General features: G+C 32.0%; 1 protein-coding gene across 2 annotated transcripts in view; it reads right to left on the bottom strand.

Annotated features, from left to right (window-relative positions):
- Positions 1–227: 227 nt before the first annotated feature.
- LOC124362162 (protein brunelleschi) overlaps positions 228–20,928 on the bottom strand; it is a 41,703-nt gene continuing 21,002 nt past the window's right edge. Inside the window, exons 11-24 of one of the 2 annotated variants that reach the window (XR_006922444.1) lie at positions 20,349–20,491; positions 19,658–19,743; positions 17,000–17,126; positions 16,075–16,187; positions 13,025–13,089; positions 11,227–11,435; positions 9,985–10,102; positions 7,315–7,384; positions 6,162–6,304; positions 5,494–5,650; positions 5,189–5,378; positions 3,637–3,860; positions 1,257–1,955; positions 228–1,222 (exon numbers count right to left, since the gene is read on the bottom strand). Coding sequence is in view for 1 of the 2 variants with exons in the window: in XM_046816410.1 (XP_046672366.1) it covers positions 1,809–1,955; positions 3,637–3,860; positions 5,189–5,378; positions 5,494–5,650; positions 6,162–6,304; positions 7,315–7,384; positions 9,985–10,102; positions 11,227–11,435; positions 13,025–13,089; positions 16,075–16,187; positions 17,000–17,126; positions 19,658–19,743; positions 20,349–20,491 (1,792 nt within the window). In the remaining variant the exon portion in view is untranslated. Of the gene's footprint in view, positions 1,956–3,636; positions 3,861–5,188; positions 5,379–5,493; positions 5,651–6,161; positions 6,305–7,314; positions 7,385–9,984; positions 10,103–11,226; positions 11,436–13,024; positions 13,090–16,074; positions 16,188–16,999; positions 17,127–19,657; positions 19,744–20,348; positions 20,492–20,928 lie in introns of both variants that reach the window. The other variant, XM_046816410.1, reaches the window with a different exon arrangement.

Here is a 20,928-nt window from a genome sequence, read left to right as displayed (position 1 = left end):
AACACTCAGCGCCAAATCCCATTGAGTGACATACACCAATATCAAACTCAGAGTTCCATTCATATAAAAATGAAGCTTCGTGCAAACTTTCAAGTCAATAGGTCAGTTACTTTTTGAGATATCATGCGGACAGACAATCAGACAGAAATGAAATATTCCCAGCCTTTCAAGTTATAGGCTTCACTGATGCTCAGCTAATTAGGTATTTGAAAATGAAATAGAATACATTTTAAAAAACAAAATTTAATGTATAAACTTCATAATTGAGAAGGCCTATGTAAAAAAGCATATACTAGCATTCACCTTTATTAGAGAGATGACAGATTACATTTTACTGTTTTTGTGTACATTTATGCAAAATTTCATTTGAATATCTTTGAAAATGGCATGCTACATTGAATAAGGTAATGTTTTGTTTTGGTTGTAATCACATTTAGTATCATTGAGTGTATGTTCTTATTTATTGGCTAAGTGTCAGCGAAGCTTTATTTTTATATATGCGACATTGAGTTTGATGATGTTACATATGGGATTTCAAGCGTTAGTGAACATCAGTGAATTATCACAAGTATTCTACTCCATTTATTATAAATCATACCACTACAGTCACCTAAAAGTAGTCACACAACTTAAAACAGTGATGTCTGCAAAGCCACAGGATCAAAAAGGTTTTCCATTTTCAGGCAGACTTGCAACTGTGACCACTTACTTTAGTTCATACATTCCTTTTGTACAAGTCAAACTAAAAGACATTTCAATTGACTTGAACCAAAATCAACCCTTGGCAGTAGTTTGGTTTTCAAATTAATTGTTCTACACTGTTATTTCAATGTAAATTAATTTTGAGTTTGGTTACACACTCAACATGTTCAATGTAAGTAAAGAATTGACAAAGAAGATGTAAATAAATATATTGATTATTATGAAAGAAACAGGATTTTTCCGGACGTTTGCCATTTGGGTGTTTATTTAGTGCATGTTTTAGAGTTAGTGTGCATGGAGTTAACACCATCGTGGTTGTTATCATTCCTGACTTATGCGTATCACAACGCTTTGGTATTATTTTTTTAAATTTTAACCTAGATTATAGTGTTATGTGTTAGTTATTCATCTGAGGAGGAAATTAGGTTTCAGATTTTGAAAATAGTTTTACTTATTTTTTGGTATAAAAAGAGTTACTAATTTTTTGTATCACAGAACAATGGCAAATGTCTGGAAAATCCTGTTTGCTTCACAATCCTTCCATTGTAAAAAACAAACTTCTGACGAAGAATTGATTATTCCTCATGTGTTCTTTAAAAGCACAATAACATATTTTTATGCTTTTTCAGTTTACAAACAAATTATGTACACTATAGTTACCTGTCTATGCAAAAAGGGTGTACAAATTCATAGCTAACACCACGTCTTAAAAAGGATGTGTGCAAGGGTTTTTTACTTTACCTTGTTTTTTACAATTTCTCAAGTTACTTAATACTTTTGTTTATTTTGATATAAAATGTACTGATTTAATATTACTAATTTTAAAACTATTATACCTTGGTTTTAGGTACAAACCCTGTACTTTAACAAGTACTATTCTTCAAAATGGCATTTGAATATTCATCTCCTCATTTTGACATAGACCTCCTCAATATTTATTTATAAAAACATTTGAATAACAAAAAAATAAAATACTAAACTATAACAATATAATACATAGAAAAATAATGCTGTAGGCCATCCTTGTATCCAAGTCTTTTCTAGCTCTTCAATTTATGAACCATTTAAACATTGTCATCTACAGACGAGGTCCAGAGTTTAATTGCTTATGGCTTGGAAACTTGAATAACCAAGTGAGGAATGAGTTTCCATATATGTTTTTCTTTTGATGTGCACTGAATGTTGACTTTGTATTGTCCTGGAGTTAGGAACACTACAACACATTCGTGGTAGGCACTTCCAAACTCTGCCACCTACAGATAACAAAAAAAATCTCTCGTTAAGTTGAAAAATTGCTAGTATTTCAGAGTTATTAATAATATATTATTGGTAGCAATTTACATATAAAATTTGTTATATATAAGATACTCAATAAAAATATACTTGAGAAATAGTTTAAACTGCTGTGAAAATGCAGCTCAGTTCAGTATATAATGTTAAAATAGATTTTAACTATATCATTATTATTGGTATTTTTTACTTTCTGATTAAACAGAAGCCACCCATTTATAGCATGCTGAGGATTTTACAGTTACTAATTTACTGTAAATATTTAATTACTTCACTTTAAGATAGTTATCAATAACGGGGGAAGTTATGTCTGGCTGGAAGTATGCACCGAGTTGGTCAAGGTCATTAGCTCCGTTTTTTTTTTTGTGCAGCACGGAGTATCACTGAGCCGCAGCCCAAGCTGATGGCCAGAACCATTATTCAGTCTATTCAACTACTACCAGTAGTTCATTTTCCAATTTTTAAAAAGTTTTCTGGCTTTCCAAAACTCACAGTGTGTTCTGGATGGGTGGCCTCTGTTTAATAAAAAATTAAATATATTTTCTTTTTTCTTGACAACTACACCTATTCAGTCAATCTCTCATTTAAAATTTCATAGCATAATAAAGACTAAAAATGTATTAAATAAAACAATGAGTTTTGTTGGTATGGATTGCATGATTCTACCATGCAATTTTAAGTGCTAATATTAACAATGTTAGATTTACCGGAAGGGGAAATGTTATCTTAGTATAAGAATGGTTTTATAGCATGAACTGTTAAATTCAAGTATTTTTTATTTTAAATACTTTAAAACTGAAAAACAAATCCTAAAAATACGTGTTTCCACACAAAGTTAGGGCCAGAAAGCACTTTAAGAAATTATGTATACCAACACTAAAAAAGAAACATTTATGTGAGAATATTGTTTGATAAAACAAAGCTACAGAATTTTAAAGTGGCACATACAAATAAAAAATTAGATTACAAAAGTTTCTATCAGAGTGCTTGTTTTACTACATAATTTTTTCTAGATTAATGTCTAAACACAAATTTTGATTAACATTATATTCTAAATAATAACGGTATACTTTTCAAAATTAAAGAATTACTCCTCAAAAGTAATCCATAAATTGTTGACTTACGCAGTGATGCAGTTAGTTACACCTGCAACTTCAAACATTTTATTCTAATATAAAACAAAATATTTACTATAAGATGAATATAAATTTATTGAACACTTCCAAAAACGCCTATATAACAGAAATAATAACATTATTAACCAGCTTAGTTATGAATTAGCTGCTTAATAATTATTAAATCATTCATTTTCATTAAAATCCAACCCAAAAAAATGGATTTAAAATTTGCAAATCGCTGCAAAATCCAAAGGAAAACAATTTCCATGGCAAATAGGTCAACTATAAGCTGTGGTAAGTTACCATCTCAAATTGCACACACGTTAACACCCGAGCACGCGATGTGAATGCCAGCTGGTAGGACACTCGAATGACATGACAATAGCTTAGGTGTCGTGCAATGGCCATGACAGGGAAGATTTCAGAATATTGAAATCTATAAGTAAACTCTGGCCGACATGGCTGTTGAGGTTTTCATGGGGGTTGTACTAGTACTAGTTGTACACTATAAGCGGTGCTCAGTTACCTCCTCTAGCTGCACACACGTAGCACCCGAGCAAGCGACACGAGTGTCCAGCTGGTAGCTGGTGATGCCATTCTGGTGGTCTTGAAAAAACTGAATTTTGAGCTCAAGGTCGTGCAATGGCCATGACAGGGAATTCAGAATATTGAAACCTAACAGTAAACTCTGTCCGACCTGGCTGTTGAGTTCTTCGTGAGGCTCGATCAGGCTCCCATTCACGGACACTTCTGTAACAATCAGACATTCTACTTCTACAAGTATACAGCACATCTACCAAACATATAACCATTTATACATAGCCTAAGGAGAGAGTGGGTTTAATTGAGGACTTGGAATTACAGGAATACTGATGTTAACAACAAAACAAACTAAATAAAATTATCTTTGTAACTTTTAAATTTAAAATTTCGAAAATGGACTTTACAATTTTGAATGTACTGTACATGACGAATTTAAATATCGAGAAGTCTGATAACCTGAGCAAAATAGGACTGCAACTACATTGGATACGGAAATCTCAGATAATACGTGGATTGCAGTAAAATATTTTAATTTATAGAAAAAGTCAATATTGATTAATAAAAACTAAAAATTCAAAAAATCTACAAGCAATATTCAAGTTCTAGCCTTGTACCATTACAACTCTAACAATGGCTTGTAGATCACCTACACATCATAAACAGACCTGGTATATTCAGTGTAATTTTGTACATGCTTCCTAAAGAGTTATTAATACAAATTAAACAGCCTTGGTTAATCCGATGGTTTGAATAATTGGACTTCTACTGTATTTGTTATTTATCAAAACTTTGATAATTTTCAGAGAAGTTTGGAATGCTTCCAAGGCAGATTCACTGATTGTTTGGTTTAACATCAACAATAGTTTGTGATATCTATAATCACCAAGCACTTAAATGTGTACTGCAGAAGCAAACGCAATAGACTGCATATTTTTAGTATGCAAATAAAGTAAAGTAAATAAATAAAGTATGATTAATATTACTCAACAATTAGTGTTTTAAGACTATTGTCCTTCACAAGCTTTCACTACAGTAGTAAAAATGTTAATCCAGAGTTTCAGACAGTGTTTGTTAACAAAAGAGTCTGGAAAGTAAATAACAGTTTAACATGTTCGCTGTGATCTTAAATTTGGTAATATTTTTCAGATTGTGATGCAAGTCACCAGTGACTTATAAATGCATTATTTCTGTATGGTATGAGTGCACCAGTGACTCATGAAGATTGTGAACTTTGGCGTCTGATAGTTCAGTCAGCGCTAGAGTGCTCTAGATGAAATTGGTGGATTTACCAGATTGTGTTCTATCACAACTGCGTATGATGTTTATTTTTTAATTGTCATGAGACACCCATAGCTAATACCTCAAATTAGCACAATTCAGCACATATCTAAACTACTGAAATATACTTCCCACACACTCTAGCGGACCAACCCAGAACTACCATTACAAAAAAAGCAGACAATTATTTGCATGGTAAGCCCTCGCCTTTATATGCGCTGACGGCCGAGTGTCATACTCTGTCATTCCAAACTTACCCCAACTGATGGGGGACATGCGCACAATGTCCAGCATGCTGAGAGACAGAGTGATGCCGTGCAGAGAGGCTTTGCCACACCGACTGCCAGCTACCAGGCTCCACTCCAAGTCCACTAGAGCAGCGATATGACTGCTGCATGACTTGTTCAGCTCCATTAAATCACTCACACTTTCTCCCGTTTTAAATAGCTATAAAAAAGCAACAAAATTACAAAATGGTAATAACAATAAAGATTAAAAGAATAAAGAATTCATTTCTAACCGTTTTATTTGTGACAATTACATAATAATTGAGTTGAGATACCTTCCCGATTTTGGTGAGAGGACATCGTTCAACTGGAATTGGGATGCGGCAAGATTCATTTTCTTCCATCAATAGACTCTTATTTGTGCCATATTTAAGTTCCAATTCTTGGCTTGTCATGTTCGCTATATCTAACACCAAATAGAACTGGCTACTCCTGAAATAAAAAACAAGTAATGCATTATTTGTCTCAGAAGTTTCTATTTAGAGTTGGGAGTGAGGACAAACCGTATTGATGCAAGGGGACTACAAGGAATAATGCAGCATTCTAGATTGGTCCAAATATTTAAAAGGACACAGACTAGCTACTGACTGTGGATCTGAAGCTCCAGTTTTAACATTGAACTTAAAGTTTCCAGTTTTAAACAGGAAAGTCTCTAAAATCAATTTTGAAAACTTAGATTTCAGTTTCAACGTTGACAATAATCTGGTGATACTATTTATTTATACCATTGTGCACTTTGAAAGGTTATACTAAGATGATACTAGCTGGAAAAATAGCAGAATAAGATGTAATCATTAATATTCTAAATTTAATGTTTGATTAGTTTGCAATTATAAACATGCTAAATACAAGCATTAATTATTAAAAGCAGACATAGCATATGGAAATACAAACTTTAGCCTAATTTTAAGTAATAGGCAACTATTATCAGTGGAATACTAACGTTTCTGCAGGGATCACATCCCAGTTCGTAACGAAGACGGAGCAGTTTATTTCAATAGAAAACAGAAATGTGGCGACACGGCAGAAGCCGGCTGCCATTCCCGGATCACTGGAGTAGCGGACTTTCAGTTGACACTGCAGGGCCTAAAAAAAACAATTATTTCACAATAATTATAGTTTATGATACTCAACAGCTTTGATATTATAATCAATATTGTTATATTTGAATATCACTTGTATGATATTCGTATGTTATATAACTCTATATCACTTGTGTTCAGTTCATTCTAAACCAGAATTAATTAAATTGTTTTTCACTAGTTCATCCCCTTCCCAGATTGAGATGTGAATCATTAATGGAGTCTTCCACTGTGCGGAAAGACGTTAGGACCCTCAAATTCAGAAACAATTTTTTTATATAGTAGTTTTGTCTCTGCACACAATTTATGGAATGAACTGGACACATCAGCAAAATTTCAGATAAGAAGTTATTTGAACATTAATATAAGTATATTTTTAAAAATTACAACCCATGAACAAATTCTGATTAGTTCATACACATAGCGAATGGGTTCTGAACATATTACATGGCATATTCTAAGAAAAAATTTACTCTCCAGCAGCAGCAAAAGGACAAAAAGAGGCTTTATCAAAGAAAATCAAACTGCAATTCCGACCAAATGATCCGTAACAGGAAATAGTACACTGATACAAAAGTAGAACGATGCTTTAGGTTTGTGTGCGATACAATACAATACAAGTTTATCAATTCACTAGCAACAAAAAGCGACATTAGCAAGTTTTCATCACAATATAATAAGAAACCATTAATGATGTAGCCTAATCAGTAAAATACTCGTAAATGGCAAACAACTGGAGGACAAGTCATAGTGACAAAGGGAGCAGGAAAAATTTTTTCTCTCTATCTTACACTTCTGTCGCCTCTATGTTAAAACCAAACATTTTATTTATATATGTTACTATTTGTAATTGACACGAATTCCTTAAAAAAATACAAATAAAATATAAGTGTTGAATATTTAACTTGTGAATTTCTATTTTGTTTTATTGTATATCATGCTGTATTAATTATTTGTATAAACAATAACAAAATAACAATAACAATACAATTTTTACTAATTTTGTAAACCAACCTTTGGTGAGTTTTCTAAACACAGCTTGCTAAACTGCGAACCAAAAGAATTCAAGCTGCTTCCACCAGACCTGCACAAAAACTTAGATTAAAAATAAACCTTAGAAACTCAGAACTACTACGTTGCGTAACAGTAGGTAGTGAAATATATTACTGGCTACATACAGGACACACAAACAGAGTAGCATGGTGTCTTGTAGTCTTCTGTCGTAATTATCATGGTATGTGTAAAAAAGATAACTCACCATAAATACTTGATTAATTTACTTTTTAGAAAGAATTTAGAGTCTGATTTATTATTATGACACTCTACACGGGTTATGTTGAAAAAATCTAACTTTTTCCTCTCTCCATCTAAATCTTCTTTTGAAGTTAAATTTGTTAACCCGGGAGCACTCGCGCTATTAGATTGAATCTAACATATTTTTTGTGTTATATAACATTTTTTTTATTTGTTATCTTACAACACTGAACCCTTAATTTATGCTTCTATGGGTATGTCTGCTGCGTATTGCATCATGTTTAGACAGTAGAAGTCGCTGGGGTGGGGCGTCATGGTGGGGGTGGCGGACGCTCCTTGCGGGTTATTAGTTTCAACCTAACAGCGCGAGTGATCACGTCAGCCCAGTGTTAGGAGCGATCTAACGGCGCGAGTGATCGCGTAACTGCCAGTTTAAATCCATCAGTTTAGGGATTTTTCTTGTTTTTCAGTTTGCTTTTGAGTTATATTTCGTAGATTGCTCTTTCATGACTTTACAATTATTGCTATGAATGAAGACCATGAAAAAGCCGTTCTTAGTTGGTTGGAGGATGTTAGATTCGATCTAACAACGTGAGTTCTTGCGTAACTTCTTGTAGCGCGAGTTCTCGCGGGTTAAGAAACCTAAGAAATATAGTCCAGGAGACAAGAGCCAAATTGCAACGTAAGCACATAACCTGGTTTTCTTGAGATTGATAAAGGAACTTTTTTTAGAAAGAAATCGATTTTCAGCCACGCTAGTTTTGGTGGGGGTAGAAAAAGGAGAGTATCGTAAGGGTTAAAAGTTTATTATGGAACAATAATTTTTTCTGAGATTATATTTTTTCTAGCTTAACCCTAGAACTGGCAATGGTTTAACTCTGTGCTGGCAGCTATTTCAACAGCCACACAGATTCCCATTTCATAACTATTAGTCCAAATGTAAAAAATTATGTCAATTTATTCACAAATATTTGGAGAACATTATAAAACAATAACCTATTGTTTCCATGTAAATAAAATTTTTCACACAATTAAAAACCAACATTTTTTATTTTGTAAATATTTCATTGTGCAACTGCTTAGCAACAAGTTTTAGATCTAAACTATAAATGTATAACTTATTTTAAATTTTGTGCTGATTCCAAAGATATATATATATATAGTTATTTTAACTTTTACCTCAAAACTTATTTGTTACATACAATAAAAGGTGTGTGCAGATACTTTTGTGAAAATAAGTTTATCTATAAAGAAATAATATCTTTCATGGGTAAACATAATCTTATGACTGCATTTATACTTATGTTAGTACGACAGTTAAAACAAAAATAAAATGAAATACTAAATTTGAATCCTACCTTATTTAAATATGTACAATATAAACAAAGTTTCATTTTTCACTCAGAGTTTACTGGATTTTACCCTGCATTTGTGGCTTCTCTGTTGAACTGGTCTGGCATAGTGTTTTAGCAGATGGTAGGACTTAAGGTGAACTCCAAAATCACATCCAGGGCAAAAGAAATTGGTTTCCTTTTTTCCAGTTTTTTACACTCACATACGGTCAGGAAGTTCGTGAGTGCATGAGCAGGGCCAAGGACATCATCAGGTGGAATAACAACTTCTCTGTCTGACTCACATTATTGTGAAAGAAAACTTACTAAGAAATCACGTCTGCTACTGGTCTGTCAAGTTTACCTCAATGTCAGAATAGACTTCATCATCACTAGAAATAGGATGCTCCAAAACAAGCTCTCTAAAATCACTTTATCGGTTTCTAATGTTTTCACTCATAATAAAGAACTAAAACTATAACTTAAGAAAGCTAAAACACAGTAATAACAGTACTAAAAGACTATAAAAGACATTTTTACACAAATACTATTAAATTCATAACTCCAAACACAAAACATGGCATGTGTTTACTGTTTCACAACAAAAACATTGCTGACGTGAATTAAATTCATGTCAGACGTCCAATGAAAATGTTTTTACGGTAAACAAGGGAGGCAATAATAATTGAAGTAAAAGCAATAAATCGGTACTATATTTAATGGTCTGCCAGAAGATATCAAACATAAATAATTTTTATGACCTTAAATTTAAATAACTATACACGTCTACTTTGGCAATGAATATTCGTCGTTGCCAAATCAGACAGACATTTGGCAATGAAAATTCTTTTCTTGCCAGCTGTAGGATTAGTACACTTAAAACCGATTATCAGACACATGAATAATAGCTATATCATTATTAGACAAGGAAATAGACTGAAAGTCACTACTTTCAGGGCCTGTACATGGTCAGACTTTGTGTTTTATTTTTTCTGTGATCAAGAAATATCTCGATTACAGGATAGGATTTTAAAATTATCATTTTAACAATGATATTAATCCAAATAAAAAATATTAAAGAATTAAAAAAACAGCTTACTTGAAGGAAGATGTTGTTGATTTAGCCAAGAAGCGATCAGGAAACCCAGGCCGATTGCTGGTAGAGGACAGGAAAGAACTCGGAGCAGAGAATATACTACTCTTGACACTGGCTGTATCTGAATATATAATTAATATCAATGGTAGAAAATAAGAGAACTGTTGACTACACATCTTGTTAGCTTAATACAGCTAATTTCTGAAAAAAAAAAATAAAACATGTTTCAAAATTTGAATACACAAGTGAATTTGTTAGCTGAGAAATTCTGCTGTAACTACATTTGTCACAGGATGAAATGCTTGTACAAATAAACTAGACTGATATTGCAATCAACAAAAGGTGGAAACTCTCCAAAACTTTTTGATAGAGGGTCACCCTTAATGTTTTGATAAACAAGAATTTACATTTAATGCTTGAGTTACGAAACTTCATGTGTGTTTAAAATAATTCCCTCCAGCACTGATACTGATAATATGTGGCAAACTCACTCTATAAATTGTAATGTCTTTATAAATAGCACGTTTTAATAAAGAATTTAATATTTAGAATTATTATTTATAAAGAATTCAGAGTTTAATAAAGAATTGTGAATATAAAGTTTTTCACAAAGATTTAATCACTAGTCAAATACATTAACAAAACTTATAAGATACTAGGTTCAACATCAGCATTATTGGAAATGTTATCTTTGAAGAGAAGTCTGTCAAATTTCAAATTTTTGGGATGATAATTCATAATTTGTGATAGTGAAATAGTAATCATATTTGTGTGGGCGTCTATAACTACTCTATTAATAAGATTGGTGTAATGTGAGATAAAACATTGTGATGAGAAAAATGTCATTGAAATTAGCTGTAAAGAATTAAAACATTGATGTATTACAATGACGAATATCACTATTGTTCATTGACAGTTGTGTAAATTTGCCACTAAGGTCGAGTGCATACCATGGTTCCATGACCCTTCAAGTCAGTGCCATAACTAGGACTTGACTTTGGGGAGGGGGATAGAATGTAATTGAAGAACACATCACACTGAGGAATATGGGGGTAAATCTGAATAAATCTAAATTTAAATAACTTAGATAGGCCTAATTCAAAACAAAACATTTAACTCTGCATTTAAAACAAGTTGGACTCCTCTTAAACATATATTTTTTAAAAATATTTAGGGCTTTTGTGGGGGAGGGATTCTACCCTCTCTTAGTTACGCCACTGCTTCAAATAAAAGTCATTAAATTACCTGGATTAGAAGATGACAAGAAGCTAGCAGCTCCAAAGAAATGCAGGGGGAGAGTAGTGGCAGCACCTGGTTGTAAAGGTAGTTGTGCTAATAATGGCTCCAGATCCCACCTTAGCACCTGTTCAGAGTCTTGTAGACACTCCACCGACACCTCCACCCACTGTATCGGCAACTGACCGACATTTTCCAGCAATAGGCTAGAGTCCACGCTGAAACAGTAACAAATATGTACAGCTGGGTTTCTTTAAATTTAGTCTTTAATAAAAAGTACACAATAAAAATTAACAACCTAGTTTGAAATGAGTAAAAGAAAAGTGACGCTTAGGAAAAGAAAAACATGTTATCACAGCAATGTGTATTTCTGAATATCTCCTACAAACATAACAGTACTGACAAGGATAACACGATTACTGGCATTTGCTGTCAATATGGGTAACGAAAGATGAAAAATGTTTTTCCAAGGAAAAATAACCACTAAGTCAATGTTGCCGTCAGGCAATTTGGGCTATTAAAAATAGAAAAAGAATTAACTATAACAATTAATCAAAATTTAAAAAGAAAACTTACCCAATAAAATACAGACACTACATCCATACTGTCAAAGCTGTAAAGATTTTAACTAATTCATGTCTAATAATGGTGTACCATTGATACCTTGGGATTTTTATTTTTAACAGGTTGCTGATTTAAAAGTACAGTAGAGTGTCAATAGTTTGAACATTAACAATCCAGACTTGATTAGAGCACAGAAATTGTATTAACTAAATAATACAGTGTACTACACAAGACATGTCTCACACGACAGGAAAGGTGGATGACTGGCAATCAATATACTCGTACGTTATTCTCACCACTCTGTACTTTTATGCTGTTATTGTACCAGTCAGGTATTGCTTCATTTTTTTTGATTTGGTGTGGTATTATTCATGATCTACTGATTTTTCAAGAGCGCTTAAATGGTGAGCTGTACTTGCAGTTTCATCAAGAAGAATTACCGACATTGCTTGAAGATGTTTCTCTTGCAAAACGATGATGCCAGCTGTACTTCCAATATGGTTGTGCATCGCCACTCTATTCAAATATTCTTTACACCTACTTGAATCAGCAGTTTCCAAATAAATGGTTGGTCATGGAGCTTCTAAACATTGGCCACTTAGGTCACCACATCATACGCCATTGGATTTTTGCATATGGGAATGGATGAAGGAGAATGTTTACGAGGTTAATTCCTGTGAGGCGCTTCTTAGACGTATTAATTAAGCTTTTATGCATTTAAAGGAAAACCCTGTTGTACTAGGGAAAGCAACAAGAGCCATGTTTAAACAAGCAGAAAGATAAATTGAAATCGGTAGAAATAGATTTGAAAATTTGCTGTAATTTGGTTGAATAGATTGAGATAAATGTTTTCCGGTTAATTTTACTTTTTACTGTTATGAATAAAAGTTCATTTAGTCAAACATATATTCGCTTTCTGGGTGCCACAATTTCCGCATGTCTTCGTGAATCACCCTATGTATATGGAACTATGAATAATGTTTTGCTACTTCACACCAGTATGGCAAGTGAATTCTGTTACTGCTGAAACTGTTGTTTAGAAGAATCAACTAATTTAATGACAATATCAACGAAGAGAAAATTATTAAATATGTACTAGCCTCAGTAGATTTGACAACTCATATTAAATGACTAATGTATATTTTAATGTTTAAATATACTTTAGTCTAATAGTTCAGCAGAAATAAAATGTTCAGCTTTATAAAATACATTAATATAAAATTATTTATTTGTTGGCCTTTACCTTTCTCCAGCGTAGAGAGAAATGCTGGCTCCATTATTAGTCTTGGTAGGCAGTGGGGAACTAACCTAAAAAAACTTCAGTTTTTATATCAATAACAGGATTTAAATTTATATTTCTAATCACAAACTAAATATAGCAGTAATTTTCTTTACTTCAAAAAGCAAAACATCCAAGAGTTCGAAAACCAGACATTCAAGAAAGAAGTAGAATTGATAACAAGGACCCTTTTTATTAAAAAGAGACATAGTAGAACTACAAAAATTAAAATAACTGGCACATTACTAGCAGGTACATTTTACTTGCAATACTTTTAAATACTTCATACAATTAGTAAACATTTCTTTCAGAAGGTATTTATGATATCTACACTATTATAGAAAAATCTAAAGGTATCTCTCTTTGTGTGTTACTCAATCACGTAAAAACTACTGGACCGATAGTAGTCCAGTAGTCATTTTTTTTAAATGAAATTTTACATGAACATTCTTAGGGTCCCTGGTTAACATATTATAGGTCTATTCCTATTTTGAAATACCTTCCGGACTAAGCCCCACTGGTCTGAAATATTAAGTTGTGAAATATTAATTGAAAGACTGTGTTAAATGTAATCAACTGTTCTGTGTAAACAATGTTTGAAAATATATCTTTAATTAATTCATCAACTCTTTTCAATTTGTTCACATTAATTTATAGTCTTGATGAAAGCATAGAGTAAGCTTGATAATAATAACAATTCTTATTTCAACCTTTTCTGCAACCGCTGTTGAGTACATAGTGAAAAATATCCAGATTAGAAAATTAAAAGATGTAGTAAAAATATACTTTTAACTGCATCTTTTAGCAAATATTAAGTATGTAATGCTTAGTCAATACTAAAATGCAGATTTCAAAGACAAAGCTATTATCTTAACGTTTACTACAAATTTAAAGACAAAACCCATCTTAGTTGTCTTTTGGCAGAAGTAGGCTTCTCAGACCTATATATATATATATATATATATACAAGAAAATGTTACTCTGGATATATATATATATATATATATATATAATATATATATATATATCCTTTTTCTGCAACCGCTGTTGAGTGCATAGTGAAAAATATCCAGATTAGAAAATTAAAAGATGTAGTAAAAAATATACTTTTAACTGCATCTTTTAGCAAATATTAAAGTATGTAATGCTTAGTCAATACTAAAATGCAGATTTCAAAGACAAAGCTACTATCTTAACGTTTACTACAAATTTAAAGACAAAAACCCATCTTAGTTGTCTTTTGGCAGAAGTAGGCTTCTCAGACCTATATATATATGAATCGCAATTTGTTTAAAAGGGCATTAGTCCATTTTTTTGAGAAATTCACTTTTTCACTGTTTAGCATTCTTCAGACATAGATTCATCTAACTGTGTTAGAAAGGCACAAATCCGCCACATAGCATAAGCTACAGAGCTTGTTTGGTATTGCAAGTTTTGTTAAAAGGGCACTAGTCCGGGACTTGTGCCCCTTTAACAAAACGTTTGTTGGCAGCACTGTCTCCAGCTGTGTTTGTTTAGTTTGTGGCTCAGCTGTTTCCCATCCCCAAAATACTAATGGTCCACATCAGGAGAAGTAAAAAGTTTTATTCTGCACTGGAGTTTGAAAACTCTGAACAGGCACAAGCTGAAGAGCCCCATGTATTATCAATTTCAATAGATTTTATGCAAAACATATCTTTGCCTATATTTGTCTATGACGAAACAGAGGCAAAAAAAGGCCCCAATGAGGTCTGTTTCTTTCATTAATGACTACCTGAATTATTTGCCTAAAAACCAGTATTCTGAGTTAAGAATATTTTCTGAACACTGCTACGGGCAGAATAAAAATCAGGCCTTGAGCAGATTTTTGTTGTATCTAACAGATTCTAATCAGTTTTCAAAAGTGCAGCAATTCTTTCCTGTGACCGAGATTTCGGTCTTGTGAAAAGGCAACTTAAGAAATATGAACAGACTCTTCACCCCCTATGAAGTTGTGTAGCAAATTGTTAAAAACACAGCATACCAGGAGGAAAGTTTTTGGTTAAGAAAGTGAACTGTGATGAAATATTGGATTTTCAAAAACTGGTGGGGCAAGCATTACAAACTCCGCACAGTTTTCTGATGAGACGAAAAAACTTGAAAAGAGAGAGTAGGGTTTGCTTTGGTATTAGTAAACTATACCACTTTGTGTATAGGTCAGACTTAAAAGGGTACATCACGGCCTATTCCACAGATAATGGCCTAGACAAGCAAACATTTTTCATGTCTGCTCAATCAGGTACGCCTTCAGCTCCAACCAGACTTGCATACACGGGAGGGAAAATTCCCTTGAAGGAAGCCAAGGCCATTGACATCAAGAAAGCTCTTCAGTATGTACCAGTAGAACAGTTGAAGAAGAAGATTTGAGTACCAGAGGTTGAGACCTTAAAACACATTAAAAAGTGACCAACTAATACTATGGCTCAAAAATATTTTCTCAAATCTAATTAAAATGTTTTATTTTGTTAATTTGACTAATTTATAATCCAAATGCTATAACCAAACTACTAATGTAAGCAATAAAAGCATAATTTTGATCAGAAATAGTTTATTTTTTATCCTTTTTTAGTGCATTTTGTTAAAACGGCACAAGTCCATAGTTTTTAAATAATTTAAAAAGTAATATAAATGAACAAAAAACACCATATCTATTGTTTCAGTAATTAAAAAATAGTAATAAACTAAATATAACTAAAAAAAATATAAAAGATAAAGTAAATATTTTCCAAACAAGATGGTTTTTTGTTAATTCCTGAAAGTTTTACCAAATGGACTAGGGCCCTTTTAACAAATCACGATTCATATATATATATATATATATATATATATATATATATATATATATATATATATATATATATATATATATATACCAGAAAATGTTACTCTGGATATATATATATATATATCCTTAGTATAAACAAAAATACTTCTTCATTATTCTAATGAATAATGAAGAAAACTATTATATACGAGAAATATTTTAAACATGTTACCTGTAATAACGGCAGGGCTGGTATAACTTCGACTGAAAACATGGATTCTCCTATCTTAGGTATGTTTTTCAGTCGACAGTTGCTTTTTACTCCTAAAGTATGTGTTGAGTATCCTGTAAAGAACAAAACAATTCATAGACATATTATAAAATTCACTTAAAAAACTGTCAATAACAAATGTGTGAAATACATACAGACTGAAATCAAATTAATTTACAATGCTAGTAAATATCACCTTGCGTGTTTCCCATGACCAAGACCGTTATTTTTTAGATTATTACTAATAAAAACAGTTATCTCACACCATTTTCATCTACACTTAAAACACATGTTTTTTTAATGTGTTTCCCTTACTCTTACTCTAATTAACTCAAATTAATGGCGATCCATAATGCACCCAAAAGGGCCGATCAATTATTTTTTTAAGTCTGTAGACTGTTTCTGTCAGAGTACTAATAGTAATAATAATATCCTTTATTGCAAAAATAATCATACAATTGCATAACATGCATAAATAAATAGAACTATAATACTAATTAAAATGCCAACCATCAGGCTTTGGACATTGCTTTTGATATCAGAACTGGGATTTCACTTTCTCTATCAATTATAATATTCAAATAATTTCTTCCCAGCAGCCCGTCATGAACTCTTCAACAGAATAAAACGTCTTTGACACCAGGAGGTGTTTTAATCGAGATTTGAAGTGTTTGGGATTATTTAGATGTTTAATATTCTCAGGGAGCTTATTGATTAGTATCACACCAATTTCAGATTGCAAGTGTTGAAAAGCTGTTGTTCCATTTCTGAAGTTGTCCCTGCCACTTGACTCGTACTGGTAGAAGTCCCTGCCTTGGACCAATTTGAAACGACAATACAAGGTGACCTCGAGAATATAGAGACAAGGTAAAGTTATTTCTTATACCTGTAATTTCTAGTTGACCCACTTCCTTGGAAGTGCCAGATAGAGTGACCCCGACATTGGTGGCGTCGGGAGGCAGAGTCAGGGTCAGTGGCAAACTCTCGAACACAGCACCACTGGTCAGCAGCCTCTGGAACATTACAAGTCCAATCATGCACTGATAGCCTAGACCCACTAGAGCAGGGGTTCTCAACCTAGCGGCCACGGAAGGATCACAGAAGAAAAAAAGCTATATTTTTGCTCAAAAACGCTTACTGGTTCATCCTTGAGTCCACAATGTTTGAATTCCAGATAATGTAACATTTTCAATGGTTTCATTGATTCAGCGCATAGTACTTCAATACACACGACACACACACCGCTGCTTATTTCGAATGAACATGAACCTAAACTTCAAATAAGAATCGTTGTCTTTTTCCTGCATTTTTGTAGTTTTATCTGCCTCATTACTCATGGAAGCAAATAAAATAAATATGTCAAGTCAAGAGTAAGAAACTCACATGTTGGATCAGGCAGACAGAAAACCAAGACATCGGCACCCTAAGTTAGTTCATAAAACCTCCCACTGTAGCAACACAAGCTGATCAAGCTCGTTGGCAGGTTTCAGAATGCACTCAAAAATATTATATTTTAATTTAATTTTCACATTACGTATTATTAAATTTACTGTTGTAGATTTATTAGAGGAGGAATCAATTTAGTTTTTATCAAATATTTAATGAGAAAATATCATAAGAAAAACCTCAGTATGTTAAAGACATGAGACATATTTATTTAGTGGTGTCAAGCGCTTCGCTCCCCCTAATTGCAATTTTTAGTCGGGGTCGTAAACATTTGAGACACATAAATGGAGTCATAGGTTCAAAAAGGTTGAGAATCCCTGTACTAGAGGATATTCATGTACATCCAAAAGTGTTTGGTAAAAGTGTAATAGTTATAATACTAATAACAACAAAACTAATAGAATATCAAACATTACTACCCCTTCAAGACAACAAAAAACAATTTATTTGTACAAAGTACAGGAATATTTCAAATCAGTTACAGAACAATTAAAAAAATGTCTATCATTTACAAAACAAACAATAAATTATCACAAATATTAGGATATCCCAAATACAAAAACTCATTTGAAAACAAATTCAGAATTTATGAAATTAATTGCAACGGTTGAGATAAATTAAACAATGGCCAAACAAAAAGAACCAAAACAAAATTTAAAGAACATTTTGCACGCATAAAATATTGAAGAACAAATATCTGCTCTTGCACAACACTGCATTGAACCTGGACATATAATCTTTAATAAAAATCTACGATTATAAAAACAGTTACAAATACAACCCACTGGGATGATTGGGAAAACATTTTACATTACGAAAATCAAGAAAACTAAAAAAAATAATAAAGATGGAGTACTGAAAATTAAATTCTACTATCATCTTAATTTATAGGAAAGTTAATGTAACTTTATTGAATATTTTATTCTGGCTAACCTTATTTCCAAATTCTAGCTATATCATGCATTATTTAAATATTTATGATGCAATATTTAAAAAGATGTACATTTATTTGTGGAGTCCCAAAAAGACAAAAACCTTGATTTTGAAAGGCCTTGCACAAAATACAAATTTATATTGGAAAATTGTGTGATTTTTTATTAGTTGTATTGAATAATACTAATTTCAATTTAGTACACAACCAGCCTAAATTTCTATAAGATATCAACACTGGGCCTAAAACACTATCATAATGACTTAGTCTACCATTTAGACTTCTTTCCTGTGTCTTCTTCCACTCAGAGTTACCAAGATTAACTCTTACGTGAATGCTGGCACCGTTACCTCCTATAATATCAACAAGACAAGAAAACAATTTTGTTTCTTTAAGTTCAAAGCTAAGTTTTATTATAATTAAATAATAAAAGATAAATGCAAAAAATGTATAAAACAGCATTTTACTTAAAATTAATGTATTTATTGATAAAAATTATTAAAAAAAAAAAAAAAACTATTTACAAAACTGTTTATTTTAAATAAATTTTTATTTCATTGTAAAATGTAATTAAACTGAAAAGTTTACTTACATTTAATTATAAAACAAGATAAATATTTCAAACTAATTACAAGACTACCTCGATGAAGAATAATAATGAGATACGTAGTAGACGCGCACTCGTGACAAAACCAAGAAAGCAGTAATACACGCCACGGATATGTTTGGTTATGGCTCTGTAGGAGACGCAGAACTGACGAGCAGGTGGTCAGAGTTAGGCAAAGGGTGCTCGCATCCCCCTGCCGCAGAGTGAAGGTCGTTTATAAATACTTCCTTGGCAACCGCGATAAGCACGGAGCGTGCACCAGGCATTTCAAAGGCCTTTTGTGAACTTAAAAACTCTCCAAGAGACATAGTCTATAATATCTGATATAACAGTATTATGTGTTTTGGACAAAATAACATTCTAATATATCCATCTATGGCATGGGAAGGGTTAAAAGCATATATATATACAGACTGGCAATTTAAGCACACAACGTTGGGAAATGACTGTCAATAAAATAGTTAAAGAGTATTAGAAATGCCGGATATTAAGAAAACTTTTATTTTATGTTGATTTTGCATTGAAAAAGAAAATTAATACATGACAACATACTTTCTTACCATGTTAGACACTTCCAGCTCAAAGGGGAAAGGATTGCTCAGTTCAAGTTTCACTTCGCACAACTCCTCCGCTACCCACAAGTAATCTGGAATATCATTTGTGTTAGCGATATTTAATGTTTTGTCTAAATAATTAATTCAGGATAGACAGTGGCTCCATGTTACATCTTCTGACTCTAAGTTGTCTGGATTTCAAATTAGCATAGGTCCAGAAACTACAATATGCAATATTTTATATTTCATACTATGAAAACATCTCCCTCTCAGTCGATTTGACGAAATACATGCACATGTTTGTGATATATGGAAAATTATAATGGTGAATAAGGCCAAGGGTGAATGGTCTCTTCTTAAAGCAACTGTGTGGTATAAATTTGACCAATTACCACACAAAGTTCACTGAGAAAAAGTAAATGTTATTGTTTAATATGTTTAAATTATATAAGATGTCATAGGATAAATTTTAATTTTACTTTGTAAATTACTATTCACTAGATTTTGGTATTTTAACAAAATTTTGAATACTTATGTGATTGCTCAAGTTTTATATACATAGAAGGTTTACTAACTACTCAGATTTCATGATGCTCAAAAAGTTCAATACAGATTAATGTAATACAAATATATTGCTCCACAATTAGATTTAGCTGTGGCTAGAAGTTGTGGAATTAACTAAACTATAAGAGCTTACCTATTTTGTTGCTGGCTTTATTAGATTTTCTTTCAAGTGAACCAAAGTTAATTGGGGTAAAAAGAAATGGTCCAAAATTCTCTTTCGTCTTTTCTAGCTTTACAGGTCGCAAATGTGATTTCAGATTTTGTACAACAAAGCTTCTGTGAACAAAACAACAAGGGTAAACAAGGATAAATTACTTATAATTTGGTTTTTAAAGCAAAACTAATTTTATGTATGTAAATATACATAATCCAAATAATCTCTTTATTGTGTAACCATTGTTTTAAAGCGTATTACACAGTAATACAAAATAAAAGTAATTAGTTTATTTCTGATCATTATTTTAGTGAATTATTACAAAAAATGGTAAATTAACAAACCGTAACTGATTTTTTTAGTACTAAATTTGCGCATGTTTGAAAATTATTAATTATTAGTAGACCTATATACATTCTAAACTCAAACATGGTATATATTTCAAGCAAAAACTAATATAAATTTTGTTTTTCCAGCAAAAAATATATTGAAAGAACCATTTGTAACATAATAAGCAGATGTATAATAGTTTCAAGACTATAAAAACTTATGCATGTTC

This window comes from Homalodisca vitripennis, chromosome 5 (genome assembly GCF_021130785.1).
Source record: "Homalodisca vitripennis isolate AUS2020 chromosome 5, UT_GWSS_2.1, whole genome shotgun sequence".
Lineage (NCBI taxonomy): Eukaryota > Metazoa > Arthropoda > Insecta > Hemiptera > Cicadellidae > Homalodisca > Homalodisca vitripennis.
Note: the sequence above shows the minus strand (reverse complement) of the source record. Positions and strands in the feature narration are given on the sequence as shown.